Raw genomic sequence first — 17,943 nt, 5'->3', positions numbered from 1 at the left:
ACTTTTTGGTGATGTGTTCCCAAATTCAGGAGGTTGGCAAGTTGCCTGCTCTTGACAGAGTTGCCCTCTCCTGGAAGCAGCAGGTACGTAATTTGGGCTCCTCTCAGATCCTGGTCACTGGAGACCCCTGGCCAAGAATGCCTTCTTCCAGCTTTGGCTGGAACACACATTATGGCCATCCCTGGACAGGGGTAGCATAGCCACAGTGGCGCAAGCCCATAGTAACCTCCAGACTGGACTGCTGTGATGATCTCTCTGCAGGGCTGCCCTGGAGGTTGGTTCCAAAACCGCAGCTAGTGCAGAATGCAGCAGCCTGGCTTTTGGCTGCAGCCACTCCAGAAAGCCCTGCGGTGACTGCTAGGACCAGGCTCAGTGCAAGGTATGACTGGTGGAGTATATAAAACTCTAATGTGCCCATGACCTTGTCCCTCATACACCAGCCTGGTCACTTTGATCATCTGGAGATGCCCTCTGACTGTCATTCAGGTCTATCATATTCATTTAAGTTTCTATGCAAAGTATGTCTTTAAGTGCAGAAGTGTCAGTCCTTTGCAAGACTGTTACCACTGAAATCAGACAGCCAGCCACAATTCTGATATTGGAAGTCTCACTGACTTAAACGGCAAATATGCTTAATGTTGTTACCAACATTAAGGAGGATCCTTTTTCATTCAGTGTTACAGGCATATACAGAATATTGCTTGCAATTTGTTTCATTTATTTGTCATACAAATTTACTAGCTTATATGCAAATAAAATCAAGAGATAAAAGGAACAACTGGCAAGTTTGGCCTTGGAGTTCAAAACGAAGCAGGGCAAAGGCTAATAGAGTTCTGCCAAGAGAACAAGCTGGTCATCATAAACACGCTTTTCCAACAACACAAGAGACGACTCTACACATGGACATCACCAGATGGGCAGCATCGAAATCAGATTGATTATATTCTCTGCAGCCAAAGATGGAGAAGCTCTATACAGTCAGCAAAAACAAGACCTGGAGCTGACTGTGGCTCAGATCATCAGCTTCTTATAGCAAAATTCAAGCTTAAACTGAAGAAAGTAGGAAAAACCACTGGGCCGGTAAGATACAATCTAAGTCAAATCCCTTATGAATATACAGTGGAAGTGAGGAACAGGTTTAAGGATTTAGATTTGGTGGACAGAGTGCCTGAAGAACTATGGATGGAGGCTCACAACATTATACAGGAGACAGCAACGAAAACCATCCCAATGAAAAGGAAACGCAAGAAAGCAAAGTGGCTGTCCAATGAGGCCTTACAAATAGTGGGGGAGAGAAGGCAAGCAAAATGCGAAGGAGATAGTGAAAGATACAGGAAATTGAATGTAGATTTCCAAAAAATAGCAAGGAGAGTCAAGAAAGCCTTCTTAAACGAGTATTGCAAAGAAATAGAGGAAAACAACAGAATGGGAAAAACCAGAGATCTGTTCAAGAAAATTGGAGATATGAAAGGAACATTTTGTACAAAGATTACCATAATAAAAGACAAAAGTGGAAAGGACCTAACAGAAGCAGAAGACATCAAGAAGAGGTGGCAAGAATACACAGAGGAACTATACCAGAAAGAAATGGATACCTTGTATACCCCAGGTAGTGTGGTTGCTGACCTTGAGCCAGACATCCTGGAGAGTGAAGTCAAATGGGCGTTAGAAAGCATTACTAATAACAAGGCCAGTGGAAGTGAGGGTATTCCAGCTGAACTATTTAAAATTTTAAAAGATGATGCTGTTAAGGTGCTACACTCAATATGCCAGCAAATTTGGAAAACTCAGCAGTGGCCAGAGGATTGGAGAAGATCAGTATATATCCCAATTCCAAAGAAGGGCAGTGCCAAAGAATGCTCCAACTACCGCACAATTGCACTCATTTCACACGCTAGCAAGGTTATGCTTAAAATTCTACAAGGAAGGCTCAAGCAGTATGTGGAACAAGAACTAACAGAAGTGCAAGATGGATTTAGAAGAGGTAGAGGAACCAGAGACCAAATTGCAAGCATGCGCTGGATTATGGAGAAAGCTAGAGAGTTCCAGAAAGACATCTACTTCTGCTTCATTGACTATGCAAAAGCCTTTGACTGTGTCGATCACAGCAAACTATGGCAAGTTCTTAAAGAAATGGGAGTGCCTGATCACCTCACCTGTCTCCTGAGAAATCTCTATGTGGGACAAGAAGCTACAGTTAGAACTGGATATGGAACAACTGATTGGTTCAAAATTGGGAAAGGAGTACGACAAGGCTGTATATTGTCCCCCTGCTTATTTAACTTATATGCAGAATTCATCATGCGAAAGGCTGGTCTGGATGAATCCCAAGCCGGAATTAAGATCGCCGGAAGAAATATCAACAACCTCAGATATGCAGATGACACAACCTTGATGGCAGAAAGTGAGGAGGAATTAAAGAACCTTTTAATGAGGGTGAAAGAGGAGAGCGCAAAATATGGTCTGAAGCTCAACATCAAAAAAACGAAGATCATGGGCACTGGTCCCATCACCTCCTGGCAAATAGAAAGGGAAGAAATGGAGGCAGTGAGAGATTTTACTTTCTTGGGCTCCATGATCATAGCAGATGGTGACAGCAGTCACGAAATTAAAAGACGCCTGCTTCTTGGGAGAAAGGCGATAACCTAGACAGCATCTTAAAAAGCAGAGACATCACCTTACCAACAAAGGTCTGTATAGTTAAAGCCATGGTTTTCCCAGTAGTGATGTATGGAAGTGAGAGCTGGATCATAAAGAAGGCTGATTGCCGAAGAACTGATGCTTTTGAATTATGGTGCTGGAGGAGACTCTTGAGAGTCCCATGGACTGCAAGAAGATCAAACCTATCCATTCTGAAGGAAATCAGCCCTGAGTGCTCACTGGAAGGACAGATTGTGAAGCTGAGGCTCCAATACTTTGGCCACCTCATGAGAAGAGAAGACTCCCTGGAAAAGGCCCTGATGCTGGGAAAGATGGAGGGCACAAGGAGAAGGGGACAACAGAGGACGAGATGGTGGGACAGTGTTCTCGAAGCTACCAGCATGAGTTTGACCAAACTGCAGGAGGCAGTGGAAGACAGGAGTGCCTGGCATGCTCTGGTCCATGGGGTCACGAAGAGTCGGACACGACTAAACGACTAAACAACAACAACATGCAAATAAATTCTTGAGTGCATTATTTTGTTCCACTGCAGGGAGTATGGAAACAGGCCATTTAGTTCATTTGTTTAAAAAGAATAAAGACAAAGCAATTTTCAGCATGCTAAGACTTGAGCACACAATTTTGAGCTGCTGAATAAAAAATTATCAGCTACAGAACATTCTAATTATTATTAATTATATTTATTTTTATCCCATGCTTCCTCCAAGGACAAGCCAATAAACAGAGTTTCTGACCCACTTTATCCTGAGAAAATCCCTATGCTAAGGCTTAGGCTGAGACAGTGTCACCTTCTTCCTATTATATTATTACTTTATTTATTACCATACGGTCCCTGGGTGGCTTACAACAACAGTTTAAAACAAATTACATCCACAGTAATGTGGCGGGTTCTGAAAAGATCTCTCTCTCGGGTGTAAAGATGCCACTCTTCAGCAAATGACAGAAACTGTACAAAGATTTCACAACCCAGGGGCTGTCCCAGAAAATGCTCTCTCCCAAGTTGCCACCCACTGCACCTCTGAGGCTGCTGGAACTACCAAGAGAGCCCCCTCTGCTGAAATGAGCAGGAGAGGGTCTGCAGGGCAGAAGGCAGCCTCTCAGATATTTGGGGCCTAAGGCATTTAGCACTTGATCAAGATCACAGAGGAAGCTTTGTAGGGAACTTGAAGGAGTCATTTGAGTAGCTCAGCTCATTTGCACCACCTTGCAGAGGTGCAAAAATTAATTTGCACAAAGGAATGTAGCTCCTTTTGCACTGGTAACCTGAAACAGGCTTCAGGAGGGAAAAAAGAAAGCTGAACTGAACAATTTGGGGCCTCTCTTTTCTTTCCAAAATTCACTTCTCATAGAAATAAAACTGAAATGATAATACTTATTGCCACTGAGCCAGAGTACAAGACACAAAGTAAACTGTTACCCACTTTAAGAAGCAGGGAATAGAGGCTTGTCATGGTCAGAAACCAGTCTCTTCAAATAGCAGATTGCAAGTTAAAACCGAAGACAGTGCCTTCTTTCGTGTGAGCTGGGCATCCAGGCAGTCCCACTACAAAGCAAACAGGTATGCCCAACTGGAGGCAAGCTGCTTTTGTCTTCAGGGGAATGTGACACTCTAGACCAGGCATAGGCAAACTCTGGCCCTCCAAGTGCTTGGGACTCCAATTCCCGTCATCCCTAGCTAACAGAACCAGTGGTCAGGGATGATGGGAATTGTAGTCCCAAACATCTGGAGGGCTGGAGTTTGCCTATGCCTGCCCTAGACCCGCTCAGATCTGCCACTTGCCTGCTTCAGGTTGCAATCCTAGGCACATTTGCCTGGGAATAAGCACCACTGTTCAGGATGAAACAAGGGGCTGTGGGGCAACTCCCATTACATGAACAGAATATATTCCTGTTCAGAGTGAAAATACTGGCTAGTGCTCTGTGGCCCCAACCAGTGAGGGAGGCTTCTTATTATTATTATTTCTTGAAATATTTCTGATGCAAATTTGGATATTTTGCATCAGGATTTTTTCCACTTAAATTGAGTGGGTGGGGTATAAATAATAAAAATACATATTTATTTCCTATGTCCTAGAGCAGGGCGGTCCAACATGCAGCCCCCAAGGCCTTTTCCAGTGTCCCTCAGAAACATTTGACACCCCCCCCAAGCCCTCACACTGGAAAACCAGGTAGGTGTACGGTGGGCTTTGGGAAGGAGGCATGAGGCATTGGCAGAGTCCTAGAGACCTCCTTCCTCCTTCCCAAAGCCGGGCACCTTGCTTAGGCGGCTTGGGGAAGGCAGCACAAGGGCTGGGTGTGCGTGTCAGATTTCAGCCTCGCTTCCCCCCTCTCCATGTGACAAGGTAATGCGTGGCCTGTGGAGTCCGTTGAAGTACTCTGGCGGCCCACTTGGTATGAAAAGTTGGAGCACCCTGTCCTAGAGAGGGATCTAATTTAGCATGTTTATTTTATTTGCATTTAATAAACAAAGCTAACAAAACAAAAAGCTTTAAAAATGTTAAAAATGAAATGGATTTTTTCCCCTGGAAGAATAAAGCACTTGGAATATTTTCTACCCCACCTGATTTGCCCCAACTGAGAGTCTCCTGTGAACATCAAATAAGAATTGAAATGGCAATTATATTTTTTCTGTGCTGGCTTAATATTTGAAGGCAACAAGATGTTCCATTCCCAATGGCGTTTACTTGTACTATATCTGTTAATGCAATGAATGGATTTTGGACCTCAAAGCAATTTGAGGTATCTCTGAGCAACCTAGACTTCCGGGTTAGCGCCTCCAGCAATGGCGGATTTCCTCTGATCGGGAGGAATCCGCTCCGTGGAAATTAGGGTCTGGCCGCCACGGCGAGGCGGAGACTCATCAAAAACCACAGGCGGGAGAGGCTTGTGGACGTGGGATTCGGCTGGCACCTTTTGCGCCTCCCCTAACCCGGTTTCGGGGATCGGGAGCGAGGTGGGGTGAGTGGCGCGGTGCTTTGAATCGACTGCTTTTTTCACGGAGTGAAGCCGCATTGCTGTTGCAGGAGAGCGCTGACTTTTTCCTGTGGACAATTTGATCTCAAAACAACAACCCATGAGTAGAACGGAAAATTGGATTTTTAAACGTCTTAATTTGGCACCGAAACGGGGAGGTTTCAAGCAGGAAGTCCGCCTCCCCCTTTTGTAAATAGATTGAAGCAAAGAGGCTGCAAGCTAAAGCCTTGGAAAGTCTCTCATAAAGGATTAAACTTCCATTGGTTAAATCACTAAACCCCCCTTGGAAGCAGGAGAAGAGGGGGGAGATTTAAGATCGTGTAAGCCTGCAGGACAGAGTGAAGAAAGTCAAATCACCACTGCTCTGAACCTGGAAATGGGCTTCTAGTAAGCATTGAAGTTTTGGATATGCTCATTGACTGTGAATAGATTGTCTGCTGACAGTAAGTTAAAGAAGGGAAATATCTTGTCTCCACTGTCTCTTTCTGCGCTTAAAAAGGAATAAAAGTAACTGAAAATTGAAACTAACTTTATTGTTTGACCTGTGCTTAAAAGGATTGATACAAATAGAAACTGTTTCCCTCTAGAGGAAGCCTTTGAAATTGTTACAAGAGCTGAGCTGGGGGAATTTTCCACCTGCAAGATAAAACTGTGAGAAATTGGATTTGACCTTGACTCGTTAAGAATGTTGACAGAAGAAGCCTTAGTGGTTGCATTATGTAAGATTAATGACTCACTGGAACAGCTTTTCAAGAAGACGGATGCGAGGACTATAAAAATTGATAACTTGGAACAAAAAGTGACTAATTTGGCACAAAAAGTCAATATTAATACAGAAATTACTCAGGAATCGATACAGGGATCTATTTTGACATGGCAAATTGAGGAGAAGGCGGGGGAGAAAGTTCTCGCTATGGAACCTAAAGTGGCACAAGTGGTGAGGCAGAGAGCTCCAGCCTTACAGTTGCAGCTGGATGATTATAAGTTGATGTCTTCCAAGACTGAATTTAGAGAAAGTCAGACTTCTAGGATTGGAGCCCTGCTTGGACTGGAGATTGACCTCTGGGACCTGGATTTGGGTCAGAAGGAGACTGGAGTTGTGGGGACTGCCAGACTCGGAGGAACTTTGGAACACGATTGGAAATATCTTTTGAATTTCAGTTTTAATTATGGAGATTTGGTTGACTTGCTGAGAAGGAATAAAAACATTGCTAGATGGGAATTCCCCGGAGACCTACTTTTCAGCATCAAAGGAAGGAAAATAAGAACAAGATCAGGAGAAGACAAAGTAAAGTGCATGTATAAATATGAAGAAGACCTGCAGAAGGGACCTGGAAAAGAATTAAGAGCCTCGGACAGAAGATCACCAGGTTGATGGGCTATATGGAATTGATGGAAATGACTGGCAGAACCCGAGACCAGGGAGAAGAGACGGTGGAAGAATATTGGAAAAAGTTTAAAACCTATACATGGAAATAATGTAAAATTAATGAGTGTTAGAAAAATGTTGGAAAGGAATTATATGGCTTTAGTAGAAATATTTTAAGTAATTAAGTATAAATAAGTATTATAGTATTAATGGAAAACAAGGTTAAAATATGTTAAGATAATTACATGACAGAAAATAGAGAAAGATGGAAAGGATTTGCTGAAACAATCAATAGAAATGGAATACAAAAAGGGAGGTGAGAGGAGGTCGATGAAACAAGGGAATGAAAGAGAGGATATTGAGATGGTATGATGTGTGTTTTTTGAATTGTTTTTGCTTTTGTTTTGTTAATGTGTTAATGTTAACATTGCATTTTGTATTGTTTATATATTGTATTGTATTGTTTTCTCTTTTGCTTTTTGCTTTTTTTCTCTTCTTTTCTTTCTTCTTTTCTCTTTTTTCTTTTTGTAAGGTATAAAAGCAATAAATATTTTTTTTTTTTTAAAGGACATATATTAAGCTAAGGGAAAGTGGCTGGGGCAACTGAGCCAGATGGGCGGGGTATAAATAATAAAATTATTATTATTATTATTATTATTATTATTATTATTATACCATTTTCTAATGCTTCAAGCACACTGTAAGCATTATTTTCTCATCCAAATTAGTAAGACTGCTAGTGTGAGCATCTCCTTACAACAAAATAAAAAGCACAAGAGTAGTCCCATTTTCATTACATGGCTTACTTAATGAATAGGCTTCAAATTTCTGTGGCAGTGCAGGATCCAAGAACACCGCACATTGAATTTGGCAAATTTAGTGAATATTTAAATATAGAACATGATGTCAGTCAAAGTGGCTTGTCCTACTTCAGTCAGAAAAACACAAATGAGCAAAACATGTCAAAAATATGACTCTTTATGTTTAATTTATAACCACTACAGACATAAAAATAGAAAGTTCTCTTCTTCTAAAGCAATCTACTTGAGAGCAAGCAAAAATTCAGTATGAGAGATAACACCACACAACCTGAAAAAACAACTGCTTTCTTAAGGCCACCGTCTTGGTTTACAACAGACAGAAATGATCCAGGATACAGAGATTGGCTGCAGTTTTTTGCCGCGGTTCACATGCAGTAATAAACGTGTATTTGCAACCATTCAATATATGAAGACACTTTTCATCCCCTGAAGTGCAGAAGTTTCCCAGCTCTCCTTGGTGTCTCTCCTTGATGTGGAAAGAATTGTTATGTTCTATCTCAACACACAAAAACATTTTGTTCTAAAATTCATTCCTACTTCTACACTTAAAGAACAAAGGGCTTTTCAATCACCAACAAAGGGCTGGTGGGTATTGAAGTTTTGCCCTCCAAGTAAAAGACAAAGCAAGCATCTCATGATCACATCTGTCCTCTTTAAAGAACCACTTGAAGACTTCTCTGCTGGGGAATTTTGCGGAGGGTGTTGTTCCCACAAACCCCAGGGTACAGGTGTTGTAATTTTAAAAATCTGCACCTGCCCAAGACTCCAGCTCTACTTTTAGTCAACATTTCTACCCCATTTTATTCATCATGTCTATTCCAACTTTTTAGAAAAGACTTAAGCAGACAAAGGATAAGTACAAATTTTAAAACCATTAAAACCATTACCAAAAGGAAAGAATATGCAAAAGCAATTAAAAGATTAGATCGAGTATGAAAGGCAGCAGGAATTAAAGATCAGATTCAGGATCTTAAAAGAATCACTATCTGCTCCAAAAGCCAAACTTCTGACAGTATTCCAGGGGTTGGTACCATGCCAGCAAAAAAGCCTTCCTCCTTAAGCCCACCTTAAAAATAGCTCAAAACTTCTTCTTTTTTAAGATCTTGCAAAACTAAAAAGAAAAGAAAAGGCAACTCTAGATAAGGGCCTCAATAGTGGCAATTCTTGAACTATATAGGTCCCTGGCCATTTACAAAGATTAAAACCACTGAATGAGACCTGAAATCCAAAGGTGACCAACACAGATGATATGCTATCCAAGTTATCTGCCCCAATCTGCCAGATCCAGTCAGCAATCTGAACCATGGAAGTTTCTCAATGCCAGGTACAACGTGACACAAAAATGAACTCTACTGGCTGCCTGTTCAAGATTTTAAGTCAAGGAATAAAAGTGCGAAGTGCTGATGAGTACTAATGCCATCAACTTTGGGACTACTTTAGGATATTGTTAATTGACTCATTAGTAAGCTTTCTGTTCTCAGAATGGAGCCTTAGCAGCTGCTTTGCATGCAGACAGTGCCAGATCCAACTCTGGCATCTCCAGTAGAACTAGCAAAGATTTGCCACCTGGAAGCTTGGAGAACCTCCACCAAACAGTGTTGACAATCCAGAGAAAGATGAATAATGGTCTGACTAAATAGATGAATAAGGTAGCTTCCTACATTCTAGAGCAGGCTTCCTCAACCTCGGCCCTCCAGATGTTTTTGGCCTGCAACTCCCATGATCCCTAGCTAGCAGGACCAGTGGTCAGGGATGCTGGGAATTGTAGTCTCAAAAAGTACGGAGGGCTGAGGTTGAGGAAGCCCGTTCTAGAGTCTGGCCCAGTTACAAAGTCTACCCCCAGTTACCTGCTGATACAGGATGCGCAAGAGGGTGTTCTCCTTTCCAATAAGTTCTACAAGGAGATTTAAGAATCTCAGAATGGGTCCTTATTCTAAATTTTCACTTTATAGCAACCTGTATTATAAACCCTGTAAGGATGACACTGTAAAAAGTAGCCGTCTCTTCAAAATAATAGACCCAGGGGCAGAGAATGGGGTGCGGTGTGGGTGGGCCACCCCAGGTATCACCACTGAGGAGGGTGACAAAATGCCAGGCGGCACTCACCACGGGGCCTGCAGGTGGTTCGGGTGCCCGCAGGTTCCGCGCTGTCCCAAACGGTCTGCCCACCGCCTCCCCCTCAGCTGTAGGGCGGCTGAGGGGGAGGAAGCAGGCAGACTGCTCGGGGCGTCCTGCCCTGACTGGCCCCGCCCCTGGGCGCAGGGTAAGCGCGCCACCCCAGGCGCTCAATCAGCTTACTCCACCGCTGAACAGACCTACACATATCTAACAGATGCATAATGCCGCCATCTAATTCTCAGTGCTACTTCACACATTACTAAGAACGCATTTCTGATTGTCTACCATCTGCCTATGCAGCTATCATCATAACACACAGAAGACATTTATCTAAAAATGTGCCAATCAAAGCTCCCAATTGTGCATTTTTACTGCCTGCTTCCAGACATGACTCCCCTCCATATGTCATGGTGGTCCCTATGGAGACACAGATGGAGAAAAAGGACACATATTTCCTTTAATATGTGGTGGGCCCTGTAGTAATTATCAAATAATTTAAAAAGTGGAGAAAGTGTTGCATGCTTTTATTATTTTTAACAGCATTCTGAATTTGTTCAGCGTGTTGACCTCAATAATTGTCATCTTTGAAACTGAGGTTGACCTCAATAATTGTCATCTTTCATCTTTGAAAATATTTTCTTATACATTAATCAAATTCCAGAGCAAAATTTAAAAGTTGAGACCTTAGGAGCTAAACACCCATCTATCTATACCTGAAGGAGCATCTCCACCCCCATCGTTCTGCCCGGACACTGAGGTCCAGTTCCGAGGGCCTTCTGGTGGTTCCCTCCCTGCGAGAAGCCAAGTTACAGGGAACCAGGCAGAGGGCCTTCTCGGTGGTGGCACCCGGCCTGTGGAACGCCCTCCCACCAGATGTCAAAGAGAACAACAACTACCTGACATTTAGAAGGCATCCGAAGGCAGCCCTGTTCAGGGAAGTTTTTAATGTGTGACATTTTAATGTATTTTTAATTTTTGTTGGAAGCCGCCCAGAGTGGCTGGGGAAACCCAGCCAGATGGGTGGGGTACAAATAATAAATTATCATCATCACCACCACAGATCTGAAATGGGATCTTACACAAGTTATTCTAACTGGTAAAAGACATCCATGCTAATGATCCAGAGCCCCCCCCCTTTCTTCTCTCCCAATTTGCCCATTTTGGCAAATGATTCATAGAATTGTGGAGTTGGAAGGGACTCTGAAGGTAATCCAGCTCAACCCTCTCCAATGCAGAAATCTCAGCTAGATCACCCACGACAGAGGCCATCATGACACGAAAAAACTATCTGAAATCCCATGAAGAGAGGGATACTGCCAAAGCACATTAACGCCGAACCATTAAAAATGGAAATGTGCTTTAGAGACCAACACTGCAATCTTCTTCTTCTTCGGGCAGAAGCACTGGCAAATCTCCATGGCGGAGTGCCGCCTTCTCCCGCGCTGCCTCTAACAAGAGGCACTTGAGGCTTGGAAGGGAAAGCTCTGAAACCAGCTACGCGGAGAACTGGACCTGAAAGTGGCGCCCGCGACGAAGGCGGCTCTCTGGGCTGCGTCGCCTGGCTGAGCTTAGGGGGCTCTTGGCTCCCCCGGCCACGGCCATTCCCGCCCGGGAGGGCGCCGCCGGGGAGAGGGCCGGACTCACATGTGCGGGTTGCGCTGGAAGGCGTTGCGCAGGTCCTTCAGCACGCGCTGCACCAGCACCGCCACCTCCTCCGGGGACTCGGCCATGGCGGGCCGCCGCCGCCGCCGCCTTCGCCTCCTTCGCCTTGGCCTCCTCCTCCTCGGCTCTCGCGCGGGCAGAGGCGGGCCGGGAAAGCCGAGCGCATCCGGGTCAGCGGCGCCGCGGGGCGGAGCGCCGAGCTCGGGGAAGCCGGGCGGGAGCGCGACCGAGACGCCGCCTCCCCGACTAAGGACGGCGACGCCGCGGTCGCTCCGCCAAAGCCTCGCGGCGGGAAGGGGCGCCTCGTCGCCGTCCTGCCCCGCCAGTTCCCTCGCGGCAGAGACCGGGTCCGCGGACGGCGCCCCTCCGTCCCTCCCGCCGCCCCAGCGGCTGCCTGCCCAGGGGTCCCGCGGCAGAGACGGGCGGGGCTTCCCCGAAGAGGCTTCGTTGGCCGGGGGACCCCTCCCGCCTTCCCCGAGGGGCCGGCGCCCCACAGCCCGGGAGCCCCGGAGCCGGATCCCGGCCCCCTCCCGCTGCTCCTCCGTCCCGGGAACAGGGCTGCTCTTCCCCAAGGCAGGGATTCGGTCGGGCACAGCTCTGCAGCTTGTACTTGCATCCCTATCCCAATTAAAATCCTAGCCTTTATTCCCCCCCCCAAAAAAAAATCTATGACAGTCTTTAACTGCACGCCTGCTTTGTATTGCAGTCTTGCCTGGAAATCACAGCCAGTGCAAGGTGCAATCTTGCCCATTCTGTTTCAGAGCAATACATTTCAATGCGCTTACTGGGGGGAAAGTTGACATTAGCATGCTAAAGTCCTTCACAACGTACCCTGGAATTGAGTTGGGGATTGGGGTTTATTTAATTTTTTAAAATTAATTTTGTATACTACGAATCCATATAATTCAGGGCGCTTCACAAGATAAATGATGAACAGTTACATCTGGGGGAAGAATCTTTGTCATTGTCTATCTGGCCGACACAGCCCATGACTTGGGCTTGAGCCCACTGAAGGCATCTCCTTGTACAACGGACGACTGCGCCGGGAGGAACTGTAGGGCAAACAGAGATCTACTGTAGCTGCCCTGACACCTAGTGATCCCTTCAAGCGACTGGACAGGTGAAAGCATCCTCTTACTCACGTGACGCGCAGGGAATCCCCTTATACACAAGGAGTTCATTTAGTCCGAAATGCTGCATCCCTTTGAGCCTTGGCTGAATTTAGGCCCTACATCCAGCAACCTTTGTATAGATAGCAATGAAGCGATCGACACAACAGTGCCTCTGTGCATGTGCAGAGTGAATTTCATTCGCCACAACCAGCCTGGGATGCGCGCGGGCTTCTCACGCAAAGGGTGTTTTTACCAAGTATTCCTACCACACGGAGGTGGTTATATTTTTGGGTGCAGCAGCCCAGCGGGGTTTGCTGGGGATCTGCTAAAGCAGGCTGCTGCCTCTGGCCGCCTCGCGGGAGCTGCAGCCGCTGCTTGCCGGGCAGCCTTGGCCCCCTTCCCCCGCGGAAGAAACGAGGAATAAAAAGTTCCGGTCTTGGGGCGGAGCGACCGCGAAGCCTCTGTGGTTGCCCCGGCGACCAGGCGCGGCCAGGAGGCCTCGGGGCGGCGCTTGTGGGGCGGCCGCGATGGAGCTGGGCCCTCCGGACGTGATGGAGCGCCGGGGAGCCCTGACGCTGCGCTCGCCCGGCGCCGACTACGGGAGGCCCACCCTGGTGCACCGCTGGTGAGGGAAAGGCTCCCGGAGGCGCGAAGGGAGTTCCCGGGCTCCGGGGTGCGCTGCTCGGGGCTGGGGGAAAGGCGTGCTCGAGTGACGGGGTTCTCCATGCCGGTTGGGCGTGCACGTTCTGGCGCAGCCTGTGGTTGAAATGGTTTCAGTTGTTTGTAGTGCTTCAAGTAACACCCTAAAAACTCTGAAAGTGCCCCCCCCCCGAAATGTGATGGATCTTGCACAGACGGCGTGCGCATCTGGGTAGGAGTCTGTTGTGTGTGCTTCTTTGGTAGCACCCATCTAGCTTATTACCGTTTTGGTTTTTTTAAGGTACTACAAGAGAGAAGCAGAATCTAAGGACTATGACATACATGAAATTCCTTTGGGCTCTAAAAACTTATGTCGCTCTACCTACTGGCGACTTGGAACCATAGATGAGGTAAGAAAGCGTCTTTCCTCTTTCATGCCTATAAACATGTCAGGAGTATAACTTTAATTAGCTGTCAAAATATTATTCCTTGTATTTGAATATGAAGAATAATTAGAAATATTTTTAAAATAAATTTCAGGAGCAATATAACTTATTTAAAATTGTCTTAGTTTTAAAAGCTGGTTGTTGTATGGAATGGGGAGGATTGTGTGACTGAAAAAAAGTCTTAATACAGTAGCCCAATCCTGTGCGGGTGGCACTGTGGTCTAAACAACTGAGCCTCTTGGGCTCGCTGATCAGAAGGTTGGCGGTTCGAATCCCCACGACAGGGTGAGCTCCCGTTGCTCGGTCCCTGCTCCTGCCCACCTAGCAGTTCGAAAGCACGTCAAAGTGCAAGTGGATAAATGGGTACCGCTCCAGCAGAAAGGTAAACGGCGTTTCCGTGCGCTGCTCTGGTTCGCCAGAAGGTGCTTAGTATTCTCCTTTCATGCATGATACCTGATCTTGTATGTGTAAAAGAGCCATCAGAAACCAGCAGGCAGAACTTTCCAATAACTAGCCCATCTAAATACAATTACTTTTTTATATTGTTTGTTGTTTTTATTGAAGATTTTCTTGGGTAACAGAAGTACATACAGCATCTCTGCTTTAGGTTCTAAGAGTCCTTTCTGCGGATGTTACACTAGTGGCCAAAATTGTGGAAACCTTTTTGAAAAAGTGTATTTCCAAGGTTTGATGGCTCATAACACCCCACCACTTAATGGATCCAAATGGTTTCCAGAGAGTGGTAGGGGATGTTTTATACTATGTTGATGGCCTTTCAGATGGTGGCCCGCTGGAATGCGGAGTTAACCAGGGCTATTGACTGTCTGGCTCCGAAGCGCCCTCTCTGATTGCATGGAGCCCAGACAGCTCTGCTGAAGAATTGAAAGACTGTGCCTACGTGACAGAAGAAAATTATCTGGGTGTATATAAGATGACATGGTGCAATGTAATGTGAAGTTGAGTGCAAGGACTGTTTGGTGCAGACTTTAGGAATATGGTCTAAATCCTAGAATTCCAAGGAAAAAGCCATTTTTATCTCTTAAACAAAGGTTTAAAAGATTAAACTGAGCTAAAACCCATGTTAATTGGACGGTGGAATAATGGGACAGTGTTATTTGGAGTGATGAGACCAAAATGCCCTTGCCTGGTAGTGGTGGCATGAAATACATGAGGAGAATTGGAGATTTACATCCTACTTACATTACACCTACAGTGAAACACCCAGGTATGTGTTGTAATCTGGGGTTGTATGACAGCAAAAGGTTTGGGCAGAATTTGCATCATTAATGGGAATGTAAATGCCCCCAAATACATAGCCCAGACCTTAACCCAATTGAAAATCTATGGAGCCAGCAATACAAACCCAATTAATAAAGGCAATAATTCAATCTTGGTTTCACATTATTACAGCTGCAGAACGAAAAAACTTGGTTCACTCCATGCGAAGGCATTGTAAGACCATAATTAAAGCTAAAGGTTACCCAACTAAGTATTAACTGACATGGTGATAATTTTTGTATAATTTTTTTAAAATTAATTTTCAGTTAATAACATTCCAATTGGTAACAAATCAAACTGACTCTTGCCACATCATAATACAAACAGTAAAGCCAATTATACTTTCCAAATTAAAATTTTCAAGAGCACTTCCCATGTTCTGGCTGTTGGGAGAAAGTTTATTTCCCTTGTTCCTGCTTTCTTTTATTTTTTCCAATTTCATAATTCCAATCTTATCCCATTGTCTTATATCACATTCACTGCTGTATGACTGTCAATCACGTTTAGCAAATCCATATGTCTATTATCATGCAAGAGGCATTTTGTTTTGTGTTGTTATCCATCGATTGGTTTTCAGCACAGTCCACCCTGGTGGCCCCCCCTTTTTATTCCACAGTCTTATCGTCAAGGGTTCTGGGCTCTCTTCCAGCTCTCCTTCTTTTAGTAAGATTTATGGCACAGCAATCTTTCAGGTCTTTTAACGAGCTGATGTTCCAAATATGAGTCTTGCATAGAAAAGCAGAGCCATAGGGTATATTGAACAATCAGTAATTGTTAGGTTCCTCTGAAATCCAAGCTTGCTCTCCCTGAGCCCTAGGGAAAGCTCGCGAGGATCAAAGATTCACCCTCATTTTGGCATTAATCCATATATAACAATAATCCATGCAAGCAAATGCAGTTTTGTGTGTGAAAAATTCCCCAATTATAATCCATCGATTATCTTCAGCCTCTCCTGGAGGGGAGGCCGTTTCTTTTTCTCCTGCACCACAGCCTGTGGCCTTTTCTCAACCCAAGCCACATGTATATCTGATCTTGTTTTTGCCAGTTCTGATTGGAGCTCTCCACAGAGGACCATGCGATCAAGCATCAAATTCTCCAATTTTACCATTCCTCCTGCATTTCATTTAGATGGTTGATTCTTTCTTGGTGAGGTTTGCCAAATCATGAAGTAACAAATGTAGAAATATAGAAACAGAAACTACCGCTCACCTCACTTAAATCACAGCACAACAATGAAAGTCCTTTTCAGATCAAAGCCTTGGCACCCAGTGACTGATTTATTTAGCAGGTCTTTTTTATTGCCTTCATTCCAGAACACGCCTGTTTCTTAGTCTGAATTTTAATAGTTTTTTGAGGAACAGGGATCCTCCCGCTCATGGCAATGACTCTGGAGAGTTTCCAGTTCGTGCAGTGCTCAGCGCCCCTGCCCCTGCATTCTGTAGTGAGCGGCAGTTATTGGACGAGGTGATGGCCAGCCCCCCTACCCTGGGGGGTGGGTCGGCAGGGATAATTACCCCCATAATATCCTTGAAAACTTGCACAATTGGGGTCCAGTGCCCTGGGAAAGCAGCCAAATGCCATGGCAGGAAACTGGTGAGAATTTTTGTATATCTAATTTTTTCTATGTGTTTCACATTTCTTCTTTATGACTTCTGTTGTAATAAATAATCCTTCATAAAAGTTATTGCATTGCATTCTTCATTAAATTATCTTTCCATTGATATATAGCTTTACGGTATTACTCCAAAAAAGTGGTGTTATATGCCATCAAACCTCAGAAATACAGTTTTTCCAACAGGTTTCTACAATGTTGACCACTAGCATACTTTTGATGTGAGACACCAAAGTTATAGAGAGTATGAGGTTGAGGGAGAAAAGATGTACGGGGGTGGGGTAGTGAACTTTCATTATTTTACATCATGTACACGCAAGATTTTTGTGTCAGTGTCATGTGGGTAGGTTCTTTATCCATTCGTTGATTAGTTTTCATTGGCGGTGGGAGATGGAGACCATTCACACATGAGTCACCTGTTTGGGCTCTTCCACACTTTCGCTTATGTCATGACTAGAAAGCATGCATCCAAGCAGTTTTCCAGTTGACCGGAGCTTTCTAGGCACGGGTCCGAGTGATTTCCCCTTTGCCTTACCTCCAGGGAAAACCAGAATTGCTATTTGTTCCAGTTGAGTGCTAAACAGCGGTTTTCCCCAGGGGAAAGCAGTGGGAGAAGGGGAAGTGTGGATAAGCCCTGAGTGTTGATTCAACAAATAATAATTATTATAAATGTAGTACAAACCAGGTGAAGTTGGAAGGGTGAATAAGATGCAGGAGCAGCCTGCTGGGAACGTGAAAGCCAGCATAATTCTTAAAGCAGAGAGTTGCAGAGTTTAGCACACCTTGATTTTCATGGAATCCGATTAATCTGAATATACTCCTTGCTTAACTTTCTGAGGCCAGTTCAAATCAAATCCAAAAACTGACATTATAGTATTATAGCAGTTGATACAAACCTATACACTGATTTAATTGTAAGTGAATTAAAATGGTACCTCCAGTTGTGGACGGGATCTCTTCTGGAGGTCCAGTTCGATCCCAAGGTTTCCACAACCTGAGGACCGCTTCTGTGCACGCGCATGCGGCGAAACCCGTAAAATACTTCCAGGTTTGCCGCGCGTGCATCCCAAAGTTTACGTAACCAGAGGGTTACGTAAACGGAGGTACGACTGTATTAACGTATATCTTGACCATATAGTTGGTGGTAGAGCCATCATGCAAGAATAGTATACCTTTTATCAATTCATTCAACTAAATGGGTGTGTGGGTCGTGCCAGTTTTAAAGTATTGATATATAAAATAGCTGTTCCGC

The 17,943-nt window shown here is 44.8% G+C and overlaps 2 protein-coding genes across 3 annotated transcripts in view; one reads left to right on the top strand and one right to left on the bottom strand.

Annotated features, from left to right (window-relative positions):
• Positions 1-11,745, bottom strand: part of PTAR1 (protein prenyltransferase alpha subunit repeat containing 1) — a 38,114-nt gene extending 26,369 nt beyond the window's left edge. Inside the window, exon 1 of the mRNA XM_080972941.1 lies at positions 11,587-11,745. Within this exon, the coding sequence (XP_080829067.1) occupies positions 11,587-11,672 (86 nt within the window). The 5' untranslated portion in view covers positions 11,673-11,745. The remainder of the gene's footprint in view (positions 1-11,586) is intronic.
• Positions 11,746-13,183: 1,438 nt separating this feature from the next.
• Positions 13,184-17,943, top strand: part of CFAP95 (cilia and flagella associated protein 95) — a 32,934-nt gene continuing 28,174 nt past the window's right edge. Inside the window, exons 1-2 of one of the 2 annotated variants that reach the window (XM_080973210.1) lie at positions 13,184-13,341; positions 13,657-13,765. In XM_080973210.1, the coding sequence (XP_080829336.1) occupies positions 13,244-13,341; positions 13,657-13,765 (207 nt within the window). In that variant the 5' untranslated portion in view covers positions 13,184-13,243. Of the gene's footprint in view, positions 13,342-13,540; positions 13,588-13,656; positions 13,766-17,943 lie in introns of those variants that run through there. The other variant, XM_080973209.1, reaches the window with a different exon arrangement.

Source organism: Podarcis pityusensis (genome assembly GCF_964106645.2).
Source record: "Podarcis pityusensis genome assembly, chromosome: 11".
In the NCBI taxonomy this organism is placed as follows: domain Eukaryota; kingdom Metazoa; phylum Chordata; class Lepidosauria; order Squamata; family Lacertidae; genus Podarcis; species Podarcis pityusensis.
The sequence above is the reverse complement of the archived record's forward strand: the minus strand, read 5'-3'. Positions and strand labels throughout refer to the sequence as shown.